We start from the raw sequence: 20,484 nt of genomic DNA, 5'->3' as shown, positions 1-20,484 counted from the left end.
AGATTTTTTCCCTTCCTCCAATCCCCTCCCCCAGATGGCAAGCAGTCTTATATATGTTAAATATATTACAGTATATTCTAGATACAATATATGTGTGTAGAACCGAATTTTTTGTTGCACAGAAAGAATTGGATTCAGAAGGTAAAAATAACAGTTTACACTCATTTCCCAGTGTTCCTTTTCTGGATGTAGCTGGTTCTGTCCATCATTAATCAATTGGAATTGGATTAGCTCTTCTCTATGTTGAAGAAATCCACTTCCATCAGCATACATCCTCGTACAGTATCATTGTTGAAGTGTATAATGATCTTCTGGTTCTGCTCGTTTCACTCAGCATCAGTTCATGCAAATCTCTCCAAGCCTCTCTGAATTCATCCTGCTGGTCATTTCTTACAGAGCATAATATTCCATAACCTTCATATACCATAATTTACCCAACCATTCTCCAATTGATGGACATCCATTCATCTTCCAGTTTCTAGCCACTATGTAAAGAGCTGCTACAAATATTTTGGCACACGCAGGTCCCTTTCCCCTCTTTAGTATTTCTTTGAGATATAAGCCCAGTAGTAGCACTGCTGGATCAAAGGGTATGCACAATTTGATAACTTTTTGGGCATAATTCCAGATTGCTCTCCAGAATGGTTGGATTCTTTCACAACTCTTTCACAACTCCACCAACAATGTATTAGTGTCCCAGTTTTCCCACATCCCCTCCAACATTCATCATTATTTGTTCCTGTCATCTTAGCCAATCTGACAGGTGTGTAGTGATATCTCAGAGTTGTCTTAATTTGCATTTCTCTGATCGGTAGTGATTTGGAACACTCTTTCATATGAATGGATATAGTTTCAATTTCATTAATTGAGAATTATCTGTTCATATCCTTTGACCATTTATCAATTGGAGAATGGTTTGATTTCTTATAAATTAGGATCAATTCTCTATATATTTTGGAAATGAAACCTTTAACTGTAAAAATATTTTCCCAATTTGTTACTTCCCTTCTAATCTTGTTTGCATTAGTATTGTTTGTACAGAAACTTTTTAGTTTGATGTAATCAAAATCTTCTACTTTGTGATCAATAATGATCTCTAGTTCTCCTCTAGTCATAATTCCTTCCTCCACAGGTCTGAGAGGTAGACTATCCTCTGTTCCTGTAATCTATTTATGATCTCATTCTTTATGCCTAAATCATGGACCCATTTTGATCTTATCTTGGTATATGGTGTTAAGTGTGGATCCATATCTAATTTCTGCCATACTAATTTCCAGTTTTCCCAACAGTTTTTTTCAAATAATGAATTTTTATCCCAAATGTTGGTATCTTTGGGTTTGTCAAACACTAGATTGCTATAGTTGTACCCTTTTTTGTCCTTTGTACCTAATTTGTTCCACTGATCGACCGGTCTATTTCTTAGCCAATACCAAATGGTTTTGGTGACTGCTGGTATATAATATAGCTTTAGATCAGGTACACCTAGACCACCTTCTTCTGACTTTTTTTTTTTTTTTTTTCATTAATTCCCTTGAAATTCTCTAACTTTTATTCTTCCATATGAATTTTGTTGTTATTTTTTCTAGGCCACTAAAATAGTTTCTTGGGAGTCTGATTGGTATAGCACTAAATAAATAAGATTAGTTTGGGGAGTATTGTCATCTTTATTATATTCGCTCGGCCTATCCAGGAGCACTGGATGTCTTTCCAATTATTTAAATCTGAGTCAAAAAATCTTTTAACAGCTACTTGGCAGTCTCAGAATGTTTTCACTTTACTTACTAGTTCAAGTAAATTTTTCCATACTTGTCTTCATTGTGTTTATTGTTAGAGCCCAAGAATATTCTTTTATAGTCATTTAACACATATTGTTTAGCCATTCTGTAAATGATAATCTATTTGATTTCCAGTTTTTTACTACAAAAAGTACTGCTGTAAATATATTGATATATATTGGACCTTTTTTTTGGTCATTGACCTTTTTGGAATATATAGCAACCAATCCTTTGCATCAGGGGGTATCGTTGGTTTAAATATTTCATTTTTATAATTGTCCATTGTTTACAGAATAGCTATACTGATTCGGTTTTGAATTTATTATGGAATATTATATAAGATGTTTCTCTATGTAATTTTTCTATTCTGATGCTCCTTTGTTGGACATGTGAGATTCTTGTAGGTTTGAGTTAGATTAGATGGTTTCTTTTTAAACACTAAAATTCTGATTTCTATATTGATTCACAGCTCTACCAGTATTGAACTATTGTTCCTGTTTTTTTCATAGCCAGTCCAATATTGACTATTCCCATCTTTTGCTCTTTTATTGAGTGTGGAGTGAAATCTGTGTTATTTTGATTTGTATTTCTCTTATTAGTAATTGGAACATTCTTTCATGTGCTCAGTAACTTTAAATTCTTTTGAGAGCTATTTATTCATATCCTATGGCTTATCTATTGGGAAATAACTTTTTCGTGTTTTATATATTGTTTTTGTTTGTGTGTCTTGGATACTGAATGCTCATCAAGTATATCTGATAAAGATTTTTTTCCCCCAATTGGTCACTTCTCTTCTTATTCTATGCACATTAATTTGGTTTGTGCAAAAGTTTATCAATTTCATATAATTAAAATAATTGTTTTATTTTTGTAATTGCCTTTATCTATTGTTTGGTAAGAATCCATCTGCTACCCATATCTGTGAAAGTTATGTGATTTATTTTTTTACTAATTTCCTTGGATTGATGGTCAGCTTTCTGTTTTGAATTTATTGTGGAATATATAAGATGTTTCTCTGTGCCTAATTTGCCTATCTGTTGCTTCTTTGTTGGATATATTACATGTCAGATTCTTTTAAGTATGTTAGATTACTTCTCTTTTCTTATAGCTCCTAAAAGACGGCGGCCTGCTCGTTCAATATTTGATGGCTTTCGAGATTTTCAGACTGAAACTAGTAGGTATCTGTGGAACTTTTTTTCTTACCTTTGTTTTATTCACTAGCAATCAATGCTTTTTAGATATACTATGTAGTATAGTGGATAGAGCATTAAATTCAATCAGGTAGACCTCAGTTCTTAGATACTTAGATATTGGGATTTAAAATTGGAATAACAATATATATACTATCTACTTCAAAGAATTGCAAGGCTCAAATGAAATACATGTGGGTGGGTGTGTGTATGTGTGTGTGTGTGAGAATATGTGTGGGTGGGTGTGTGGGTATGTGTGTTATTTTAAAAATTATTAAAATATAATTATAATATTAAATTAAAATATAAATTATAAAAAATGTTTTTTAAAATTTCAGATTTTAAAGTGCCATAAATGAAAATTATCATTACTATTAATTGAAGAACCACTATAAAATCTCTAAATAGTTGATTATACTTCATGAAAATAAGAGATTTTTAGCTTGGGTTTCATGGAGCATTGGTTTCATAGTAGATATCTGAATTTGAATGGGGACAAATTATATTTTTATTTGAATATATAATTTGTTTCCTTTTTAATTCTACATATTTTAGGCATTTTAAATTGATATTATCAGGGGTGATCCCAAGGCTTCTCTAGACTGCCAGAGGATTTGTGGCACAGAGAACAGTTAAGAATCTTTGCACTGAATAAACTTTTCCCCAGGGAGTTGTATTTTCAGATTTTATTAGTGGGCTAAACAGTAGATAAAAATTTAAGAGTATCTGTGATATGCAAATTGCTTTTATAGAATGTCAAGATTGGAGTTCAGTCTTTTCCCTATTAAATTTATAGGAAAGTTTTCAAAATGTCTTTATTATTGTTTTATTTTTTCCTTGAAATGAAAAAAAATATCCTTTTCAAAATTTAAGACAATATAATTGCTTAGTGACTTTGTTCTATCTGAAACTGGTGTGTGGTCAGACTTATTGAATTCATTTTTTAAAAAAAACTTAGTTGAGATCAAAAGCTTAAATTTTTTAAGTCTTTAGATAATAGGAGGCCTATTACATAATAGCACTGAGAGAAATAAGGTGATATACAACATCTAATCAACAGATGAGATATTTCAGGATCTCAAAAATAAAGTGCCTTAGTCCATATAATTTTAGAAGGAACAGAGCAGTGCATGAGGAACCTCATGGCAAGAATAACTATGGTTAGGGAATTAATTTTGAACCCTTTGACCAAACCCTATCCTGGTATTACTCATTTAGAATAATCAGAGGATCTTGCATTCTTATAAGAAACAGCAATGGGAGCTCTTTGTCTCATAACCTCCAATACTAGACTAAGTACAGTCAGGGATGGGGTAGCTTTACAGCTGCTACCAGCTTGGAACTTCTGAGGATTTGGGAGCCAGTATCTCTTTAGGAGATGAATAAATAGCAAGGGAAGGGTACAGTGTCTGGTCAGTTTCTTTTCCCTTTTCTCTTAAAATCCAGCTTTCAAATTAAAGATAATATTTTGTATTGATGATACATTTAGCTAACATCTAGTTTAATTTCCACCCTCATTTATAGAAAAATAGCCATTTTGCTTTTTCAATTTCTGTTTCATTGAGAGAAGTTTTTTTATATATCTATGACCTTTTGAAAATGTAGTACATTATTATAATAATACAATGTGATTAATAATAATTATAATTTATAACAATTATAATGTGATTATTTGAATTACATCAGCTTTTGCCCAAAATGTTTAATCGGGTCTATTAAAGAATGCCATTTCTTATTTTATTAAATTCATTTCTCTGTTTCTTCAGTTCGGCAGGAACAAGAGTTGAGAAATGGAGGAGCAATAGATAAGAAGCTCACTACCCTTGCAGATCTTTTCCGACCACCTATTGATCTTATGCATAAAGGCAGCTTTGAAACTGTAAGTTTTTAATTTTTTTTTTTTTTTAAGTACATATTATTTTGTTAACATGTTTGGAAGTAATTGTCAGTGATCATTATTAGGTGGTATACCCAAATTCTTTTGAAGATCAACATTTATATGAAACATTTCATACTCATCAGGAGATACAGTAATAATGGAAGGAGGCCATAGATAGTAGTTCTCAAAGCTCATTTTTTCTAGTAGATTCATCTTTCTTCTCCAATGAAGAAAACCCATCTCAGAATTGGAAAGACACATTTTAATCTCTACAAGTAGAATTCCTTCTACAACATAGCTGAGCAGGGAATGGTCAACCCAATTTTTACTTTAAAACATCTTGTGAGGACAGAACATTTTCTTACCTTAGTTCACCTTTTTTACCTTTAAGTAGCTCCAGTTAGATGATTTCCCCATAAATCAAGCCTTAGTCTAATTTTTCAGAGTGGTTTTACACATTATCAAATACCTGAACCTAGCTATTATTTTCCCTTTATATCTTCTTATTTTTAGGCTAAATATACCTAGTTTCTTTACTTGATCCTCATATGGTGCTATCTTATGATCCATTCATGATTTGGAGGCCCTTCACTGTCTGGACTTTTCCCCCCCTCATTGCCAGCAGATGGTTTGGAAAAGATTTGCTCAGTGTTCTCTTAAGTTTTACTCATGTGCTGTTGGTGACCTAGACCAAGATTGCCAAGAGTCTTTTCCTTGTCTCCATTTATATTTGCCTTTGCTAAATCTATCCTTACTCTTATGGTGGTGCTCATTATAAAAGAAAAAACTTCATTACTGGGACACGTAGAGAAGTCCTTTTTCAAAAAACAAATTTTGTGGTTTTATAATTAGGTATAAGCTACCTTCAGATTATTAAAAGTAAATCTTTAAAATCTCCTTCACCTAAATATGGTTCTTGAAAAAAATCTTTCTAGATGTCTTCTGATTGGGAACACTAGGAGCTATTCACCAGACCCTAAGTGCCAAAATATCTTGTTTGCTATCATTACAGATGTTGTTTGAATTCCATTTCTAATTTATAGTGTGGAATTCTCTTCTCCACAGGCCAAAGAGTGTGGTCAGATGCAGAACAAGTGGCTCATGATCAACATCCAGAATGTGCAAGACTTCGCTTGCCAATGTCTCAACCGGGATGTCTGGAGCAATGAAGCTGTGAAGAACATTATCCGAGAACACTTCATTTTTTGGCAGGTAAAAGAACAAGGCTCAAGAAGAGTTAGAAAAACCCCTTTCTTATGTTATAGAGGAAAGAAAATACAAAAATTGACTTTGAATTAACTGTGTCATTTTATAAAATAAAACCAACCCTGTTTCTATGATCAAAATATAATTTAGACTATTGGGGTAGGGGGGACAAAAGAGAAAACTGGTTATCCACTAAAATTACCTTATTCTCTTGATTTAAAGAACACTAAATCAGACATCAGGAGAGCTTTATTTCTAGTCCCATCTCTTTTAGTAACTTTGTGGTCTGGGCCAGTCACTTAATATGTACTGAAAATATCAGAGCTGTCTGACTCAAAACCACTGGCCCCACTTAAAAGGTCAGCCAGAACTAGAATAAAATGTAATTCGAAAATGTGTCATGAATTAAATATAAAAATTTAATAAATTAACAGGACAGTTAGTTAATGTAGTGAAGAGAGTGCTGGGCCCTTGGTCATAAAAACCTCAGTTCATATGTGACCTCACCAGCTGTGCAACCCTGGGCAAGTCACTTAACCTTGTTTACCTCAGTTTTCTCATGGGTAAAATGAGTTGAAGAAGGAAATGGCAAACCACTCTATTTATGTCTGCCATAATCCCCAAAAGAGATCACAGTTAGACACAACTGGAAAGACTAAACAGCAATGTTAATTTGTGATTTTCTATATTAATATGTAGTTTGCAAGGATCTGAGTGTGACACTACTGCTTTTTTTTAAAAGCAAGGTCTTTTCCAGCTTTATAATCCCTTAATTGATTTTAAATAAATTATATAAAGGTTCTTTAACCTTAATCTAAATGTTAATTTAGAGTGTCTTAGTGTTAGTAAAAATCATCCTCCTCATACCTTGCCCTGTTTGGTTGGGAGTACCTTGAATTTTTCAATTCTATCTTAAATCTTATCTTTATTTTCCTTTTTTGAAAATTGCTGATTTTCATTTTATGTTAAAGTAGCAATTGATAATTTGTTTTTTGAGATTAGTCAGCTGTTTAATATCTTATAACTTGACAGGTATATCATGACAGTGAGGAAGGACAGAGATATATACAATTTTATAAATTAGGAGATTTTCCCTATGTCTCCATCTTGGATCCACGGACAGGTAAGATAAACATAAATTTATCAAGTCTTTCAGGTCAGTTCAACAAACATTATTACATGCCTTGTATATGCATGATATTCTCAGGTGCTCAGAAATAAAGATTAAAATGGACATAGTTCGTGTCCTTAAGTGGCTTGTGTCCTATAGAATGTGATGGAGGTGGGCTGGGGACTGAGAAAGGAATATGCCTTGTTTTCAGGTGTAATGTGAACCGAACAGTGATGATGGAAAAGATAACCCCAAAGAAAGTACTAGAAAGTTTTAGAAATTTATTAGAATGGAGAGTATACTTATTAGGTGACTCAGAGTTGAGGAATGATTCTTAAACATATCAGGAAGCTTGTGATAGTCCAGAGAGGAAGTGATGAGAATTTAAATTGTAATGAAAAATGATTATATGAGTGGGAAAGGGGGAATAGATGTAAGAGATGCATAAAGATAACAATTTATATTTGATTAGATAATGTTGGAGTAGGAAAAAGTAAGGATCAGATCAGGGATGACGCTTTTGAGTCTGAGTGAATGAGAATGAAGGTAAGGAAAGGAAACATTAAAAGGAAAATGATAATTTCAGTGTTTGACATACTGAAGCTGGTCCTGGTAAAATATCCAAGTAGAGGGTCCTGCTAGATAGTAGAATAATTAGGACAGGAAATTAGAATACTTATTGGTATTAGATGTATAGATTTAGGAAGGTAACAAATAATGATAGAGTTTGTGTCCATCAAGATTAGAGAATGCATAGAGAAGGATTAGGACAAGAGGAGGAATAAGATAGAAGAACCAAGAAAGAGCAGTGTCATAGAACCTGAAGAAGAGAGTAAATTAAGGAGAATGTACTGATGGGTAGTGAATCAGATATGTAAGAAAGATGAGGGCTAAGAAAAGGCTCCCAGATTTAGCTAACAAAAGGGTAAGTGGTTACCTTTGAGAGAGAGTAGTTTGAATTTAATGGAGTTAGAAGCCAGATTGTACATTCTGCTTACAAGTTTTATTAGTTGCAAAATGCACTTATAATTGTATTACTAGAAACCTATTTGTTTTCTGTGTGACATAACTGTTTTATGTTAACCATATTGCTCCATTTTCTAAACTAGTTAATATAACTACCTGCGCTCTTCTTTCAGAAACTATTAGTGCTGCATCAGCATCCTAAATAAATAAAGAGCATGTACTTTTCCACCTGTAGTCTTTGCTGGCAACGGCTAGATTACCTAGCCTAAATAAATATAGTTTTGCTCAAGAAATATTTAACACATACTACCATGCTTATATGACTATCAGGTGTGAAATTCCTATTTCAGGGTAAATGATTAAATCTATTAAAAATGGCTCATGTGAAGATAAACTCCTTAACAATAATTCTAAAAACATTATGTATACATAATTCATAATTCCTTTTGAAAGGAAGATGGCAATGAATACCTTTCCTGGACCCTATTGAGCCTCCCTTGACATGAGGCCACACAGACTTTTCAACTTCAAGAGAGAAAAATCCCTGCTTCTTGATTTGCCCACTAGAAGAGCAACCTTCTCTTTGCTACAGCCCTCAAAGAAACGAAACATCGAAATAACTTGGTACATCCTCCAGAAGACAAAAAAAAGAAGACACAGGGAGAAATAGCTTGGCTCACTTGGCTTGCTAGGATTCAAGATCAGTAAGAACAAAAGATCCAGAAAAGAGAGCAAAAGGCCTGTGTCTTGAAACCCTAGGCAGGTAATATGGATCTCCAGACATATTCCATTGCTCTTCAGTTCCTCCCCTGGAAGATTAGAAGCAAATGTCTTATTTTCTACATTCACAGCTCTACCCTATCTGAAGGTCAGTGGAGGTCAGTTCCTCCTTTCCCAAGGAAAAATGTCATTTTTGAACCAAATAGGTCTTTGTCCTATTAAATGAATAGACACCTCCTCAGCTCGGTTAGTGTGACTCATTGGGGACCACTTTCCTGGCTAAAGATGAAAGGAGGAAAGGTGATGTCTTTTGTCTCCAGCTCCAGATGGCTAAATGGTAGCAGGTAAATGAATCTGACGTGGTAGTGGTGGTTCAATCAGTTAATATATCTCCTGATTTCTGATGCAGTGTTTACATCTGTCTGCTGTGGCCCATATGATCTAGTTGTAATAGTAATTAATGCCTCATACTTTTGTAACCCTTTATAATGCTCTATTAAGAAATGTTACTTTAGCATCAGTTTATGTTCTGCAAAGATCTAATATTGTGAAATTGTTCACATAGGAAGATATTGAACATAAATGCTGTTTCATTTTCTTCAGGTCAGAAGCTAGTGGAATGGCACCAGCTAGATGTGACTTCTTTCTTGGATCAAGTGACAGGATTTCTGGGTGAGCATGGTCAACTGGATGGACTCTCCAGCAATCCCCCCAAAAAATGTGGCCGCTCTGTAAGTATAAGGGTTCAAGGAATTCTGAGCATAGTTCTATTTAATATAATGTGTGAGATGCTTATCAAATTGTTTTTGTCATATGTAAGCATTGCCATAGATGAAATTATGCTGTATTAAACCAATGTTTATTGTGATTCTATCCTTTTAAAAATATTTCTACCTTGTCAGCAAGAAGCAATGTGAATCTTAGGGGAAAGATCACAACTGGTACCAATCACTATGAGGTGACTAACCTCAGTTTTTTTTGTCTGTTCTATTTTATGATTTTTTGGGGGGGTTTTGACCATGTTTTACTCATAGCCATATTAACTGTTATCAGCACTATCAAAACTATAGAAACCTACATTTCTGATAATAGAAATACAAATATTCATTGAGACTAGACTTGTTAGAAGTTTGTTATCCTCTTCAAAACCAACGCCCTCTTAAAAAAATATATGGGTGGTGAAGTGGAGATTAAAACAAACAATAGTGAGGAATTTATAAGTCTAATTCCTTTTCAATTATAAGGCTTTAGAAGAAAAATTAGAAGACTTCCTACCTTAGTGACTATCTAAAAATGACTCCTTTTGGGAATAATTGGCTCTCTTCATCTGCTTAACATACCAGATTATCAAAAGTTTTACTAGATAATTAACCCAAAGAGTAGTGGGTTTTTTGCCTTGTAGTTGAAATCATAGAGGAAGGAGGCAGCTAGGTGGCGCAGTGATAGAGCACCAGTCTTGAATTCAGGAGGACCTGAGGTCTCAGACACTTAATACTTCCTAGCTGTGTGACCCTGGGCAAGTCACTTAATCCCAGCCTAAGGGAAAAAAAAAGAAATCATAAAGGAAGGTACAAAATAACAAGAAATTATTGTTCTTAAGTTGATCAATCAATAACTACAAGAAATTGTGGGGATAGTTATATCAATTCTTCAGATCAGTTTAATTGTGCTTAAGGAATTCAATTTGGCATTTAAGCAGAGAATTTAGTTGTCTTCTTTTAGAATATTAAACTTTAATTTGTGTAAAAAAAAATTCACAGAATGACTTGCTAGTATCAAGAATTGAGGCAGTTAACTCTATAACTTCTCCTTTGTAATTGAGTTTCTTTCCACTGGGAAAAGGATCTGGGAGGAGAATGTTGAGATGAAAATGTTCCTTTGGTATGATACTCATTCAAAGGATATAGGCAAGGGTTCTCTCTTGCTCTAGAGTAAAATATTTTTCATATTCTTTTGAGTTTGAGTGGCTATTTGAGGGTTTGCTAATTGTGTTTTTTCCTTCACTTATTTCTCATCTCTACCTGTTAGGAGAGCCTCATAGATGCAAGTGAAGACAGCCAGCTAGAAGCTGCTATCAGAGCCTCTTTGCAAGAGACACATTTTGATTCTACACAGGCAAAACAGGACAACCGCTCAGATGAAGAGTCTGAATCTGAACTTTTTTCTGGAAGTGAGGAGTTCATATCAGTTTGTGGTTCTGATGAGGAAGAGGAGGTAGAGAATCCTGCCAAATCTAGGAAGTCTCCCCACAAAGACTTATTGCATAGGAAAGAGGAGAGCCGGAGGCCTCAGACTGAGCCCTCAGCTAGGACTGAGCCTGGAACTGCAACGAATCACCAAGTACTGTCAGGCAATATGGATTCTGAAATATTGGAGGTGTTACCTGAGAAGTCAGATGGACTTTCAGAAGGGCTAGAAATGAATGGTGAGTTAATTTAAGTTTCTTAAAGACTTATGCTAAATCATTTGTCTTCAAAGTAGATCTAATTAAAAGAGATAAGAAACTATATCTTGGTAAAGGTTACCATAAATAATGAAGTAATATTAATACTAAGCATATACTCTTAAGTGGTATAGCATCCAAATTCCTAGAGAAGTCAAGAGAGCTGCAAGAAGAAATAGATAGCAAAATTACACTAGTGGGGGAATCTCAACCTTGCTCTCTACAAACTAGATAAATCAAAACATAAAATAAATAAGAAAAAAGTTAAGGAGGTAAATAGAATTTTAGAAAAGTTAAGTATGATAGATCTTTGGAGAAAATTAAATGGAGACAGAAAGGAATACATTTTTTTCTTCGTGGTTCATGGACGCTATACAAAAATTGACCATGTATTAGGGCATAAAGACCTCAAAATGAAATGCAGAAATAGTAAATGCTTTTTTTTCTTTTTTCCAGATCATGGTGCAATAAAAATTGCATGCAATAAAAGGCTAGGGGAAAATAGACCAAAAATTACTTGGAAACTAATTTAACCCTAAAGAATGAATGGATGAAACAACAAATCATAGACACAATCAATAATTTCATTCAAGAGAATGACAATAATGAGACAACATACCAAAATTTGTGAGATGCAGCCAAAGCATTAGGGGAATTTTTATATCTCTAGATAAAATAGAGAAAGAGAAGATCAATGAATTGGGTTTGCAACTAAAAAAGCTAGGGAAAGAACAAATTTAAAAACCTCAATTAAATATCAAATTTGAAATTCTGAAACTAAAAGGGGAGATTAATAAAATTGAAAGTAAGAAAACTATTGAATTAATAAATAGAAAGAGTTGGTTCTATGAAACAAGCAATAAAATAGATAGACCTTAGTAGTTAATTTGATTGGAAAAAGGAAAGAAGAAAATCAAATTGTTAGTCTCAAAATGAAAAGAGGAAAGTTTCCACCAATGAAGAGAAAATTAGAGCAATAATTAAGTTATTTGCCCAACTATATGTCAACAAATTGAATAATCTAAGTGAAATGGAGAAATGGAGTCCTACCAAATTTCTTTTATGACACATATGGTGCTGATACCTAAATCAGTTAGTGTGAAAACAGAAAAAGAGTTACAGATCAATTTCCTCAATGAATTTTGATGCAAAAATCTTAAATAAAATATCAGTGAAGAGATTATAGAAGATCATTCCCCCAGGAATGCAAGGCTGATTGAATATTAGGAAAACTATTAGCATAATTGACTATATCAAATAACTAAACTGACAAAAATCATATGATTATCTCAGTAGATGCAGAAAAGTCCAACAGCCTCATTCCTATTAAAAACACTAGAGTGTATAGGAATGAGTGGAGTTTTTCTTAAAATGAGCAGTAGCATTTATCTAAAACCATTAGAAAGCATCATCTGTGATGGAGACAAACTAGAAACATTCCCAGCAAGATCAAGGGTGAAACAAGGTTGCCCACTATCACCAATACTATTCAATACTATATTAGAAATGCTAGCTTTGGCAATAAATCATTTGTCTTCATATCTTACAATTCTCCCTCTGTAATTTTCATATCTTTTAAAAATTTATTTAGGACCAAAAGCACAGCTGATGTTGAGGTATCCAGATGGAAAGAGGGAACAGATCACTCTTCCAGAACAAGCTAAACTTCTAGTAAGTAGAATTAACTTGAATTTTTATGTGGAACACAGAAGTTACATACTGAGAATAGTTTTTTGATATTCCTCTGAAATATCACCCTTAATCTAATTTAAAGAAGCAATAATAAATGATGTGTGTTCATAGTACTGTTCTAGGCACTTGAGGCAATGTATCCTATGGGCTGAAAGCCAAAGTAGCAAATCCTAACTCTGGCATCCCCATTGAGTTGCTAAATAATTGTGTTAAATCATATGATGTGCCATTTTCTGACCTATCAAAGAGCCAAAGCAAAGACCACCTTGTTTACGTAGACCTTCATAAAAATGAACTTTAAATCACTCATTTAATCTCATATTGGAGAAGAATAGACTAATGTTAGGAAGAAATCTAGGTTTTTCTTTGCATTCTAGAGGAGTTGAGGTTATTTTCTTCTATGTATGTTTTGGATTCTAACGTACAATTATCTAAAGAGAGCCATTCTTCTTTTTTCACCATATACCTATATGACCTCTTATCGAGTCTGTTTCACCCATTAGAACATCAGAAAAGATTTTAGATTGGAAATTTAAAATTGAAGTTGGGTTTTCATCAAAGTTAGTTATCAAAATGATGAACTTAAGAAACATGAAAGCTTAGTTGCTTTTAGCTCATCAAAAGGTACTTCTCAAGTGGAGAATAAGAAGTTATTAGCAAGGAATTTTAAAGATTTTTATATTTCCTCGTATCAGACACTTAACACTTCCTAGCTGTGTGACCCTGGGCAAGTCACTTAACCCCAGCCTCAAAAACAAAAAACAAAAACAAAAACAAAAACAAAAACAAAAAAAAAAAAAAAAGATTTTTATATTTCCTAAAACATATCTATTTCATAAAAGTGAAAATTATATAGGTTTAGTTCCATGAATAAAACCTGAAGACATTCCTTTTACGTATCATAATGTCCTGATTTGTTAAAGAGTACTTTTCCATTAACTTTCACTTTAGTTTGGGGTACTTTCTAGTGTCTGTCACTCTTGTTATTTTCTTCCATTTCTAGATTGTGACACTGCCAGGGCCCTTCTGTTGCTTCCCCTCTCCCCTTTTTTTCCCCACTCCTACCGCCACTATTATCCCTGAAATCCAGAAAAAGCTTTTAAGAGCTTAGCACCATTCTTTATCTGACCCCAACTCTTGATACAAAGGAAAACCAAGGTAGAATAGATGGTTCTGTACAGTTTCCCTAATAAAAGCACATTAAAATCCATACTTTGTTGGGTGTGGATGTAGTCCCAACTCATCGCCATTTCAGCAACTGTGGTGTTGTATTGTGTCTTTATGAGCCTCCTGTGTTATTTTGATAACTCAAAGACAAAGCAACTTTTGAAACCTACAATAGAAACTTGGGAACCTTGCCTTACGTTTTCGGATGCAGAATCAAAGCTTTCGGGTATCTCACTGACATCTTTCAGCTAACCATGGGTTGGGAGCATGAACATAAAATATTGTCAGAAAGGTAGGCAAAAAAGAAATGGGAACTGTGATGATAGACCTGGAAGAGGATGATACACAAGTGGTAGTGATATCAGGAGGAAGAGCCAGACCCCTAGATAGTAGCACAAGAAATTTTAGTGATGTTGGTAGGACACTTAACCTCTAAAAGTGGAGAAAATGTTAAAATAGCAGTACCTACTACAAAAAGTGGTTGTGAGGCTCAAATGACAATGTATGTAAAAGTATTTTGTAAAGTATTATGTAAACATATGAACTATTAATTACTACTGAAATCTCTTGATCTTTTTAAAAATCTCATGATCATTTTCCCTTTGGTTTCCTTATGGTGCTTTAGTTTGGGTTTTGAGATAGTTCATCCAAAGTTATATTGTACAATTTTCAATAGGAAAATCACTTTCTTACTTTTTGAAATGTTTTATTTATTATTATTATTATTTCGCCATCACAAGTAGCCCTTGAAGTAGAAGAACAGAAGGAAAACTGAACAGAAATATTAAATTTACTGTCTTCAATGAGGGAGACTCCCAGAGGACCAGAACTATTTTTGTCTTTGTAGCTCTAACTTCATCCTTCTTCCATATTATCTCAAGTCTTTGAGAAATGAAACTTAGCTCTTCTTACAATAAAGTTGAGATTCTCTTCTGGGAGTAATTTTTGGCATCAGCCTTTTAATCCCTAATTCTATTTAATACCATGTGTTGATATAACTTGATGGTTTTCAGATACATTCTCATATAATCTTCATAACAACCCTATGAGATAGACAGGTAAGTACTATCCTTTTACTTTTATTGAGATTCAAAGAGGTAGCTGATGAACTGCTCAAGATTCCAACTACTGGTACATAGTAGATCCATACCCACAACACCTATTTTCAGACTCATAGTCCAGTGTTTTCTACTATACTTCATTACTTCCTAGAATCTTAATTCTTGCTTTTATTGACAGTTATCCAGTAATCTCCAGATACCATTGCTTGTTAGAAAAGAACATGGATGTTAGCTCTTCTTTTAAACTACCTCTATGGCTAATAGAAGAATGGTTGAGGCACATGAAACTGAGTTAGTAATTACCCAAATACTATTTTAGCTAGTTTTTCTAAAGCAATCATAGTTTACTGTAATTCAGTACATAGATTGGTCAAGAGGTCATCTAACTGATTTTTCACCTTCGGATATAAGTATAAATCCTAGGAAGTTCCATTAGAAATGAGTAGTTGCCTCTCCTCTCTTAAGGTACCTCAGTATAACTTTGGCACCTGGTATATCTGCTCTAGAGAATATACAGCTAAATAGTGAACGCATAATTAGAACAGTGGGTTGGTTTTTTTGTTTTTGTTTTTTGAAGGGGGCTATTAGAAAGTAGCTTACTGAGAACGGCAAGAAATTATGAGCAGACAGAAGAGAACAATAAAATGTTTTCTAAAATACGCAAAAACTGAATGCACAGCCGAATGGGATTATTTCTATAGATACCCTTATTCCTCAGTGCCAGTCAAGCCATTATTTGTAGTATAATACAGAATAGTAATTAATAGTTATAATAATTATGACTGAATCATGAAGAAATATTTAAAATTATATTCCTTTACTTTAATTTTTTACTTTACTTTAATAATTTACTTTAATTTTTTTATTTTAAAAGACAGCTTAATAAGTACTATCTAAGTAAAACTTTATTGTATATGATTTACTACATGTTAAATGTTGTTTCTGTCCTCACCAGTTGCTTATACACTCTCTCACTCTCTCTGTTCTAGGCTCTGGTGAAGCATGTGCAGTCAAAAGGATATCCAAATGAACGTTTTGAACTTCTTACCAACTTCCCTCGAAGGAAGCTTTCTCACCTTGACTATGACATTACATTACAAGAGGCAGGCCTCTGTCCTCAAGAGACTGTCTTTGTACAGGAAAGAAATTAGCACCGTGGCCTGACCTCTCTCAGCTGCCCCTCGACCTTTTACTTGGGATAACTTCGTCCCTGAGTATGCAGTTTGGCTTCTAGGACCACAGAGCCAAATTGGGCAAGCGGCCCCCACCCACTCTCCTCTTTGTCTGGGCTCTCCTCCTCAGCATTTTTCCCTCTCTCTTCTGTCCTTCCTTCTCTCTCCTCTTTCTTCCTTTTACAAAACCCTTTATCTGGTGACCAAATGAAAACCTAAGTATATACCATCTGTCCTAATACAACAGGAAATGCTTGTTCTGTTTGGGAAAGAGGGATGCTGTCTTGTACATCACTCTCTAGAAATAAGAAAAATAACATAACCTTGTTTTCCTGTAGCCTCAGAGGAAGGGCCAGATTCCCCCTCCAAAAAAAAAAAAAACCCACCTCCCATCCCCAATTTATTCTTTACTCTTAGGAGAAAAAAAAAAACAAAAAAAAAAAAAACCAAAATCCAAACCGGTTTCTTCGATTTTATTTTATTTTTTTTAGTTTCATGTAAGAAATATCATGTAACAAAATACCCAGGCTTCGGCTTATGTGGAGAAAATCACTCCTTATGATAGTTTGTCACACACACAAAAAAATTTAAATTTCTCTTTCCCTCATCTCTCCTGTAGAAGAATAGTTCATGGTATATATGCTATTGGGAAACTGATTGTCAAATATGGGATAATATAGATTAGAATGGCTTTCAACTCTCCTGTCTTAGTTTTTCTGTTGCTATTATTCAAAATTATTTTATGGAAACTATTGATACCAACAGTAGGAGTGAATAATAATTCAGTGAAATTACTGAATCCTTTATATCCATTTTCAAGCTATTGATATTTTAAGATTTTCCATAAACTTTCAAAAACTTTTACTGTGTTTGGGAAAAGGAATGTGTTTACTTTTAGGACAGCATAGCGTTTCCTGGCCTCTTTTGTTTTCTGGGTCCAACAAAAGATTTAAAAATGGCAGGAGATATTTTGGTTTTGTCTTTTTTTAAAAAGTTATAGTTTTACAATCATGCAGTAAAGTGGTAACTGTAAATTAGAAATTGGTCTTGCTTGATTTTTATCTATGGTGCTGTAGGACTGCCTCAGAGAAAAGAAAAAAATAATAACTCTGAATGGTGGATTTCTTTAATTAGAAATAATGCAAATTCATTTTATCCCCAGGATAAAATAGTTTTTAAGATGCTTATCCTGATTATTTAAACTGTGCTACTTTAAGATTTTGGTTCTGTCTTCACCTATTACAGCCAAAGCAGTGGCATCAGAACTTGAAAGCATCTTAAGAAAACACTTTTAAACTCAGTCCATAAAGCAGCATTTACTAATTGGAGTGAGAAAAGCTGCTCTTAGTAATCTTCAACAGTTATATTTTCCCCTGCCACCAAAAACCTCATTTAAATTACTTGTAGGTAAAGTGAAAATTTGATATTTCAGTTCCAAAGAAGAAAGCAACACTATTCACTTACCTCTTCCTTATTATGCGCTAGCAGGAAAGTAGACTGCGGTAAAAATGACAATAGAACTAAAACTTAAGTCTATGTAGAGATCATACTATATAACATATACCCAGTTTTGTCACACTGCTATTTAGATTGGTTCATTTCTGCACCTTAGAGGAAAAGCAAATTGCTAATGTTGGAAATAAAGTAAAAACTTTAACTTGTAACTCAAATTCAGATATATTTTCAGAGACTTTTAGGCTTCCTATTTTAAGAGATCTAACATTTTAGCACCCCAGAGATAAGGGAGATGGGGGATTATCTTTTGTCAGTACACAATTGTGGAATGTGATTTCTAATGATTAGTGAGGTAACCTCACTAAAGAATGAAATATGTCTTCTATAGGAAAATCATGGGAAAGTCTGTTTATTCTTTAATGGATCTTTACAAATGAATGTCCTTACATTTTCCTAAGTCTGTGTAAGTGCTTATGTATAACTATATAATTGTATAAATATTTATAAATATATTTATATAATTACAGTTTCCTGTATGCATTGAGTCAGAGTTATCTATCCAAATTGGTGACTAAACAGCATCACTTTGGTGTTTTTGCACAGGGTCCACAGATTTGCCAGCAGCTTCTGATGACTTGCAAAAACACAACTTTCTTGGTAATCTCTGCAAACAATATTGGAAGGCCTTAGATATGAGCACTTAAGGAGAAACAACTGTGTATTATCAGTACACAGGAAAGAAATGGTGGATTTCGATTAGAGAAGGTTTCAGAAATCTTGAGTTTTCAGATGGCATAAGGTCAGGGTGTTTTCTAGGAGTAGGGGAAAGACCAGTGAAGTAGGTCAGCTTGTGAGGTACAGTTTTGTGACAGCTGAGTGTGTGAAATAATCTCTGGTAAATCACCCATTGAACCCTCTGCCCAGTTCCTTTGGTCGTCTCCAAAGTGGTCGTCACTTTTCAAATGTGGGTTCCATTCCTGCTGATAAAGCCCAGTCTTTATTGGATGATTTTCTATTTAATATAGTGAATCTTGAGAGCAGAAGAGAGGATTGAAAACTGAAAAACAGGCATATGAAAAGAGAGCAAGGATTCTCCCATCCTAAGTATGCATTGGCCTTGGAGTTCAGAATGTGGTTATTGAATTACTTTATTTCACAATAGAAATATAACTATCTTAATGTGGTTAAGGCCCCAGTAAGCTACCACTCTCTCAATGGAATGGGTACTTTATCTTAACATTCTCTAATCCCAGAAAAATTTATTGCTTCTCTACTTAAAATTAATTCACTTCCTTTTTTAATACTTTTTTTGTCTTCAAAAATCTTAAACAGTGATTTTTGGCTATTTTGGAGGCAAAGAGTGCTGTGGTTTAGCTATGGTGGAACTCTTTTAAGTAGGTTGAGAAAGAAGCACATTGGTTGTACATTTTGGCTTCTTTCAAGATTTCTTTTGCATTTCAGTGTCTCTCGACTAAGAAAAGGGAGAAAATACTGTGATTGTAAAAGCTCTTGTTTTGCCCTAGTTTTTGAAAGTACTATTTCAGGAGAAGGATTGTTGAGAAGAAATGGTTTAAATGAACTACACTAAATGGTTGTGCTACTGGTCTAAGTGGTAACTAGAAGGAGGGGAGTCAGAGATAAAGAAACTATAGTCATCTGAAGACAAAGAATGTCTCAGCACAGTCCTCTTACAGTATTTTATTTCCTCTACTTTGATGCTTTTCCTAACCTGCTTTGATCTTCAGGGGAAAGCATCTCTAGGGTCAGCATCCATATACACAAAGTATAACTTTACACAACAGTTCAACTGCTTTGACAGCAATAGTTATTTTCTTCACTACAGTAGGGCAGGATGGGGAGGGTTTTTAATAGGTGGGAAGGATTGGGGGGAGGGGGGATGGTGGGGAAGGGTACACACTTGAGAAATAAGCCAGGCCAGAGGAGTTATTTGGGAACTGGTAGGGAAAAGTGAGTTCAGGAGAATTTAAGATAAAGAGTTACTTTAAAATTTGATGTAGAGAGCACCCACTAAAAGACAAGATTTTTATAACTTGGGAAAAAAGATTGTTTTTAATTATGGTAGTCAGTTCTATTTCAAAGGTACATTCCTCCCTTTATTAACAAAGCTTAAAGTTTAAAATTGTTGGACTTTAATTTGGCTCTATTAAAATTAGGGAAGGAAAAAGAGGGAAAAATGGTAGCAAATTTTGAAAAGAACTTAAGCATAGAAAGTTCCTAATCAGCTGTTTTGAAGAGCTAGCTTATAATACTAATTAGGAAATTGTTTTTTTAAAGGGAAAAAAATACTTCAGTTGTTAAGTGTTTGTCAGGAATAAAAAGAAAAACACATAATTATTCTTGTCAATGTACTTTCACATCTTCAGAAAAGGATAGAGTCTCTTAAGTCTTCAAATATCAGTAGTCTCACTTATCTGTTTAAGGGCTTTATAACATCTCATTTGGGTATCACTATCCTATTTTCCATATGAGAAAATTGCCTCAGTTAAGCTAAACTTTTATGATCACACAAGTGTCATAAATAGTCAGGTCTTCCTGACTCCCAGGTTCAGCACTACTATACTCTGCCTCTCACTTGTCTCATATTTGTTGAATCCTGACTGTTCTGTGACCCAGAAGAGACTCATGA

The 20,484-nt window shown here is 33.9% G+C and overlaps 2 protein-coding genes across 2 annotated transcripts in view; one reads left to right on the top strand and one right to left on the bottom strand.

The window, feature by feature from the left end:
• UBXN7 (UBX domain protein 7) overlaps positions 1-17,244 on the top strand; it is a 44,629-nt gene extending 27,385 nt beyond the window's left edge. The window contains exons 4-11 of the mRNA XM_074301524.1: positions 2,884-2,949; positions 4,732-4,844; positions 5,910-6,056; positions 7,083-7,173; positions 9,451-9,578; positions 10,876-11,272; positions 12,882-12,961; positions 16,200-17,244. Coding sequence (XP_074157625.1) covers positions 2,884-2,949; positions 4,732-4,844; positions 5,910-6,056; positions 7,083-7,173; positions 9,451-9,578; positions 10,876-11,272; positions 12,882-12,961; positions 16,200-16,361 — 1,184 coding nt within the window. The 3' untranslated portion in view covers positions 16,362-17,244. The remainder of the gene's footprint in view (positions 1-2,883; positions 2,950-4,731; positions 4,845-5,909; positions 6,057-7,082; positions 7,174-9,450; positions 9,579-10,875; positions 11,273-12,881; positions 12,962-16,199) is intronic.
• Positions 1-20,484, bottom strand: part of LOC141561646 (uncharacterized) — a 612,565-nt gene that overhangs the window by 516,328 nt on the left and 75,753 nt on the right. The window lies entirely within an intron of this gene.

Source organism: Sminthopsis crassicaudata, chromosome 3 (assembly GCF_048593235.1).
Source record: "Sminthopsis crassicaudata isolate SCR6 chromosome 3, ASM4859323v1, whole genome shotgun sequence".
Lineage (NCBI taxonomy): Eukaryota > Metazoa > Chordata > Mammalia > Dasyuromorphia > Dasyuridae > Sminthopsis > Sminthopsis crassicaudata.
This window is presented reverse-complemented; position numbering and strand designations above follow the sequence as displayed.